This window comes from Manis javanica, chromosome 13 (genome assembly GCF_040802235.1).
Source record: "Manis javanica isolate MJ-LG chromosome 13, MJ_LKY, whole genome shotgun sequence".
Classification (NCBI taxonomy): domain Eukaryota; kingdom Metazoa; phylum Chordata; class Mammalia; order Pholidota; family Manidae; genus Manis; species Manis javanica.
Genome location: NC_133168.1, coordinates 88,651,611 through 88,659,094, shown reverse-complemented (window position 1 = coordinate 88,659,094; position 7,484 = coordinate 88,651,611). Strand labels below are relative to the sequence as shown.

Genomic DNA, 7,484 nt, shown 5'->3' with positions numbered 1-7,484 from the left:
CGCAAACACTGCCTCACTCACATTATGATGCCAGCATTGCCCTAGTATCAAAACCAGACAAAAAGAGAAAAAGTACAGACCGATATCTCTCATGAAAGTAGATGTAAAAATCCTCAAGAAAAAGTTCCGCAAATCAAATCCATGTATAAAAAGAAGCATATACCAGTGAAAATGGTGCACTCACTGTGTCACTGTGTGCCTTGCCCGTCCCAGCCCCTGACTGGACCAGTGAGACCAGAAGTGTCAGCATTGAATAAATAAGCTATGCTGAAAAAAAGTATTTGTTTAACTTATTCATTCCAGACATGCAAGGCTGGTTCAACATTCAAAAATTAATTGATGTAATCCATCAGATCAGCAGGTAAAGAAGAAAAACTTATGATCATATCAACAGATGCAGAAAAAGAAAAAAATATGTTGACAAAATCTTACCTCCCAGGGGTTACTAAAAACTCAGAAAATGAACAACCCAATTTAAAGATGGGATAAATATGGATAGACACCCCACCAAAGATGATAGTCAGATGTTAAATAAGCATATGAAAAGATTCTCAATGTTTCCATCAGGGAGATACAAATTAAAAAAGCAGAGAGAGGCACTTCTATTAGAATGGCTAAAATGTAAAAATCTGACTATCAAATGCTGGTAAGGATGTGGAGCAACAGGAATCTCATTGCTGGTGGGAATGTCAAATGGCATGACACTTCTATAAGGGTTTGGCATCTCATTATAAGGCCCAACATCGCCATGTCATCTGGTCATGCAGCAGTGATCCAAATGACTCAAAAACTATGTCCACAGAAAAACCTATACAGAAATATTTGTAGTAGATTTATTTAAAGCTCTCAAAAACTAGAAGCAATCCAAATATCCTTCAAAGTTGAATTGGCAAACAAACTGCTATGTGTGCAAACTGGGATATTATTCTGTAATGAAAAGAAAACAAGCCATCAAGCCACAAAAAAAATTAGGAGGCGGAAAAAAAGTAGGTCCCATCTGGTGATGACCACTGTCAATCAGGCTGGTATGCATTGGAGACAGAAAAAGGATCCCGTGGAATGTGCCAGAAATGCTGATATCTCCTTCTCCACCCTTCACTGCACTCAATCCTATCAATAATCTTTTCAAAAATGAAATAGTTTCTGAATACATCCCAGAAGTGTGTACCTACCATTCCTGGTGGTATCTCCGGAGTGTACCCTCCTCCAAACACAAACCATGTGAGAGAACAAGTCTTAATCTATTGTGTTCATATATACATTTTAGGACTTAGGGCAACATGGTAAACATTCAATGATGGGAAATAAATGTCCAAAAACCAGGAAAGTAGAGCGGGAAGGCAGGAAGGAAGACAGAAAGAAGGAAAAGAGGGAAGTGGTATCTCAGCATTTTCCTCTGCAATATGTTCCTCTGAATCACCTGAATAAATGCTTTCAAATCTAGATCCTACCCTTCAAGTTGAAAATAATCAAATCACTGTTTTCATGAAAACTATGACAGAAAAGTTATGAAGATATCACGTTTCGGGGTAAAAGTCTATCCAAATTCAATCTCTTTCTCTGAAAAATGAGGTAAATGAGAGAAAGTACCACAAAGAAATATGGTCAGGAATACATGAAGTTAAACACTGTAAACAGGAGCAGTCTTGATATGCACCTTAGTTATGCTGATTGTGTGATTTTCATTCCATTTCTTCCAGGAATAAACCAACACAGAACCAAACTAAGGTGAAGAATATGAACACGTGAGGATAACTTTTGGGGAAACCGTGTCAGCACTTGATAGAAGTGCTTCACACCTAATGCTGGAAGTCTCTGGAATGGGTGTAAGAAAGTTGACCAGGCTAGAGCTTTAGGGGCTGCAAGGAGGGCGAAGAGTCAACAATTATGGAGTTGTTGAGAAGGTAATATAAGAAATGGAAGTAGTGGGGAGCATTCATTTAGGACGGTAAAGATCCAGGATATTGAAATTTGTGGTTGTGCCTCTGGGGCCCAAAGTGTCTGCTCAGTTCTGTGGTCAATGGCCCATCTTGACAAGAGGCTATTTAGCTGAGGAGCCTTCCCAGGGCCCCCTTCACATCCCTGTTCCGCATGCTGTAGATGAAGGGGTTCAGCATGGGGGTGACCACCGTGTACATCACTGAGGCAATCGAGCTCCTCTGGGGAGAATGTGTCACAGCAGCGCTGAGGGAGACGCCCATGCCTGTCCCATAGAACAAGGAGACCACAGACAGGTGAGACCCACAGGTGGAAAATGCTTTACACCTGCCCTCAGTGGAGGCCATCCTCGCTATGGAGGAGACGATCTGAGAGTAAGAGAACACGACTCCGGTGAGAGGAAACACACCCAGCAGAGCCGTGGCCACATACAAGACGATGTCATTGATGAGGGCGTCAGAGCAGGCCGCCTTGAGAACCTGCCCCAGCTCACAGAAGAAGTGCGGGATTTCAGCGCCTACACAGAAGGTCAGCCGCACCATCAGTAGAATATGAAGCAGGGAGACCCAGGAAATGGTGAACCAACACACTAGGACCAGGAGCCCACAGAGCTGGGGGTTCATGATGGCCGTGTAGTGCAGGGGGTGGCAGACGGCCACATACCGATCATAGGCCATCACGGTCAGGAGGAAGTTGTCCAGCCCGGCAAATACCATAAAGAAATACACCTGAGTGAGGCAGCCTACGTAGGAAATGTCTTTTCTCTGTGTCTGGATGTTCACCAGCATCTTGGGGACGGTGGTGGAGGTGAAGCAGATGTCCACAAAGGACAGGTGGGAGAGGAAGAAGTACATGGGGGTGTGGAGGTGGGTGTCGGAGCCGACGGCCAGGATGATGAGCAGGTTCCCCAGGACGGTGACCAGGTACATGGACAGGAAGAGGCCAAAGAGGACAGGCTGCAGTGCTGGATCCTCTGAGATGCCCAGGAGGAGGAACTGGGATACTTCTGTGCTGTTTCTTGCTTCCATGGAGGTGGGGTGCCAGCTGGGAAAGGGGGTAAAGACAACGTTTGGTGAACAGCCCGTGGGCACCTCGGCAGCCTTCAGCCTAGGTCACCACCTGCATATGGACATCCTTCACCCTCTATTGGTCCAAGTGCCAGTGATTCACTCAGTCAAATGGTAGCCTGGTTTCATTTTTAAGGTAATTATTTATCCTTTTCAAAATATAGCAGAGATTGCATTTTATGTCACTGGTTGTAATTGTATTTGAAGCTATCGATGAAGCCAATTTTGTCTATGGTATCTCCCTTCCAAAATAACTGGAGACATTTAATGTCTGTCTTTTGATAATCTCCATAATTCCTTCATTTAAACAGCTCTATTATTCTTACTAAGAGGTGGATTGCCAAACAACCTTTATCCATGACTGGATGCTTCCTGCAGATGTGACATGACAGCTATCTCTCAAGTGCCTTAATTTTTTATTCATAAACAGTGTCTACTATCACCTACTTTGTGAGGACTCAAAAATAATAATAAATAACTATTGCTATGTCATTGTTAAGTTATTCCATTTACAAAAATTGTTATTGATAAACAGCTCTTTCAAAGTACAGTTCAGAGCTGTCATTTAGAAAATGGGATCTTGAGTCAGACTTCTTGGATAGAATTTTCAGCCAGCAATGTACCTTCTGTGTGACATCGACCAAGTTATTTATTCCCACTTAGGTGAAGAAACGTTACCTCTACAACGGGAGGAGTAAGTATTCCCTACATTGTAAGACTGAATTGAATGAGGTGATGCATGAAATTTCTCTAGTGTGGTTCCTGTGACATTTATTGTATATTCCATAAGTGTGAGCTGTCACAATAAACCTGAGTTACATGGCTACCATTTATCAATATTTCCTTGAAGCTGGGACAGCCATCAAAGGGGAGATTCTGATCATTATAAACACAGCAGGTGCATTACCTCTTTTGAGTACCATGCGGCACGTCTAGTCAGTGAAGGTCCCTACAGCTCCCTCCCAGTACCACCTGCCAGGTGGTTTCTTCCAAGATGAGGGAAAGCCTATGGACTATGTAGATAAGAGGAGGAAATAAAAACACACAGTCATTAAAGTAAAATACAAAGCATGTGTGGGAGTATGTTTATGTGTACCTACTCTCATGTGGGGATGTTAGTATTACAATTCAGGGAAGTTAATTATTTTTTAAAAAGACTGATCAATTTGATTAAAATATTCAAAGCTGCTGTTGAATCAAACCGTCCTTGAAAAATTTAAAGGCAAGTTTAAGAAGAAAATATCTACACTGTCTATTATGGGAAAAGGCCAGTGTTACTAATGTCCACAGAATGCAGTTAATTAAAGAGGACAATATCACTGAGGACTAATTCAGTCAGAAGAGGTGGGTAGAAAAGAAGTATTTAGACTACTTCAGTAAGAGAAGAATACTGTGCTGTGATGATTAGGATGGGAAATTGTTCGTCAGGGGAAATAAAGGGCAAGCATTCGGGGCACAGAACTTGCAGCTGCCCTGTGGGTTGGTGAGCTCGGTGATGGAAGGGAACCGAGGGGCTGGCACGACGTGAGCAGAGTGTGGGGCCGGCAGGGACCCTGCAGCAGCCTACCTGGCCGGGCCTCCAGGGCTGTCCCTTGATGTGCGTCTCCTGTGGGCGATTCAGTTCTTACTTGTGGGTCAGAGGTTGAGTCTGTTTTTGCTCAGCATTCTTTTTGCAGGGACTTATGTGCTGCCTGGCATCTAGTGTGTGCTCAGCGTGTGCACGTTAGATGTACAATAAAGACTGACACCCAAAGCGCAATGAACTTTAACACAGAAAAGCAATCTTCAAGCTCATCATCTACCTGAATGTAGACACAAAGTAGAATAGTCAAGTTAAGTAAGATGCATCTATATCTACTTGAAAAGAATCATAATGAACAGAATGACCAGTATTCTAGGCATGGGCAGCATGTTCAATTCTAGAACGTTTGCTCACATAATTCATTACAAAACAAGTCACTGAAAGAAATTATAACCATAATCAAAATAGAAAATGCTTCTGAGAAAATGTAACAGCCGTTACTTGCTTAGTGGCCAGGACAGAGCCTCTCACTGAATGAGGAAATAAGGACAATCTCCAAACCCAGCAAAGAATGGTTGTCTTAAAACAGTAGACAGCAGGATATTCTACGTTAACACACTAAATATTTGTGTCAAGCTCATGAACAGCCCAAGGCTGTCTACCCAACTTCAATCCTGCTATATGCCCTTGAGTATTTAAAGAGATTTTTAAAATGAGGAAAGGAAATTAGCTTGAGTAGCAAACATCAGACATATACACTATTTGTAGAGAATATTGTGGACATTAATGTGAAACAGCAACTATACAGAACTATTAGGTGTCAATCAGTAAGTCGAATCTGCATCAAGAACAGCAAAAACAATATAATTTAATAGAAATATCACATCGCATTAGGAATAAAAGAGACAATACCTGGTGCATCATAGATCTCCAGTGAGTAGTAAGTGAGTAAAATATTGGCCACATGAAATCTAAGACCAGCCTAAAAAGGTGGGAAAGAGTGGGGAGCGGTAGAAAGTGTCCAGAAAAATCGCTCTAGTAAGAGAGGATCTAGATTCAATGAGAAGAAAGAAGGAAAAGAACAAGGGCTGGAGAAGAATGTTTTTTAAACAAAAGTAGCTTCAGAGAAGAGGGACTTCAACTTTGTCGACCAAATGAACATGGGGCTGCCCCAGTCTCAGTTTTCCAGAAGGGAAGCTCCGAACTCACGTTCTCTCCCTTTTTGTGTCTCGCTCCACCTGCTCTCACGGGGCCCCCGCTGAAGGTCAGCCCCGGAGCTCTCTGCGACTGCAGGACGTCCTGGGGAAGCCCTTGTGCCTTGGCACCTCAGTTGGCACCAGAGAATTATATGTCAGGGACAGCAGGGACAAGTCATTAGTGTCTCCGCGGCTGAATTCTCAGAGCCCGTCATTAAACAAATTGTCGCACTGCCTTTGAGCTCTGCAGACAATTCAGCTCCACTGAGGTTCAAGCTTGTTTGAACGGGGAAGTTTCAGCCAGTGTAGTGTCTGTGTAGGCGCGCGAACGCACACAGACACACAGACACACAGAGACACATACACACACACACACAAGCACACACACGCACACAGACACACGCGCGCGCGCGCACACACACGCACACAGACACACGCACACAAACACACACACACACACAAGCACACACAGTAACGTGTTTTCCCTACTTTTCACTTTCTTCTCCCCACTAGGGAGGCTTTCTCGGGAATGACTGGGCGGGACTGGTAGTACAACCTCCTGGGGCCGGGGTGCACCAGGTCTCACTCGCCTCTCATATTTTCCTCTCCCATTTCTCCCCATCTGCCACCCCTCGAATAATGACCTCAGGCATAGGAGGCGGGAGTGCCTTTTCGCGGTCGCGGAAACTGGCCCAGAGGCCCGCGTGGGCTCCCCGTCTGCGGGAACACAGCCCGGGGGTTGCGTCCACAGCGCCCCCCCGAGGTCAGGCTGGCTGGGGAACTCCTCCCTGCAGGCCTGCAGGCACCCTCCTCCCCAGTGGTTCTGTCGCTGAGGCCCGAGTTGGGGAATTATAATAATTATCACCCCTGAATTTTAATACAAACATTCCCACATGAGAGCAGGTACACAGAAACACATTCCCACACATACTTTGTATTTTACTTAAATGGTTGTGTCTTTTTCCTTCCTATTATCTATGTAGTCCCCATGCTCTGCCCTCTTCTTAGAAGAATCCACCTGGCAGGTGGTCCTGGGAGGGAGCTGTAGAGACCTTCACTGACCAGAAGTGCTGCATGGCAGCCAGAAGAGGTAACAGACTGTTGTGTCTATAATGATCAGAATCCCCCCACTGATGGCTGCCCCAGCTTCAAGGAAATGTCGGTGAATAATAGCCATATAATTCAGGTTATTGTGACGTTAAGAACAGAAGCTCCTGTTTCCCAGGTGTCCACTGTATGTCACAGGAGCTACACTAGAAAAGTTAAATGCGTCACCTCATTCAATGCAGTCTTTCAATGTGGGGAATATTTACTTTTCCCATTTTAGATGTGACGTTTCTGCAGCTAAGAGGGATTCAATAACTTGGTCATGGTCACACAGAGAGTAGGTTGGCAGAACAAAATTCTACCCAGGATGTTTGACTCAAGGTCCCATTTTCTAATTCGGGGGAGCTGTATATCAGGAACAGTTTTCATAAATGGAATAAATTAGCGATATTAATTATAATAATAGCTATAATTGATTGATATCCTAATGCATACAAAGGCATTTGAATCTTAGTAGGTGATAACTTAGTAGGTGAGAGCAGTCACCACCTGTTCAGAAAGAAAAGGGCATGTGAGAGAGAGCTGTCATGTCACAACAGTAGCAAACATCATGATTCAAGGTGGTTTGAGAATCCACTTCTTAATCACTATCATAGAGCTGTATAAATGAAGGAAGCATGGAGATGATCAAAGAACAGACATTGGATGCCTTCA

At 43.9% G+C, this 7,484-nt stretch overlaps 1 protein-coding gene across 1 annotated transcript; it reads right to left on the bottom strand.

The window, feature by feature from the left end:
• Positions 1-648: 648 nt before the first annotated feature.
• LOC108387902 (olfactory receptor 7D4-like) lies at positions 649-2,978 on the bottom strand. The gene has a single exon (XM_017646278.3). It carries the CDS (start codon positions 2,964-2,966, stop codon positions 2,046-2,048), a length of 921 nt encoding a protein of 306 aa, XP_017501767.3. The 5' UTR covers positions 2,967-2,978; the 3' UTR covers positions 649-2,045.
• Between the last annotated feature and the right edge of the window lie 4,506 nt (positions 2,979-7,484).

What these genes read in the sequence shown, in the direction of transcription:
- LOC108387902 (XM_017646278.3), bottom strand. Translation starts at nt 2,966, where the DNA reads ATGGAAGCAAGAAACAGCACAGAAGTATCCCAGTTCCTCCTCCTGGGC.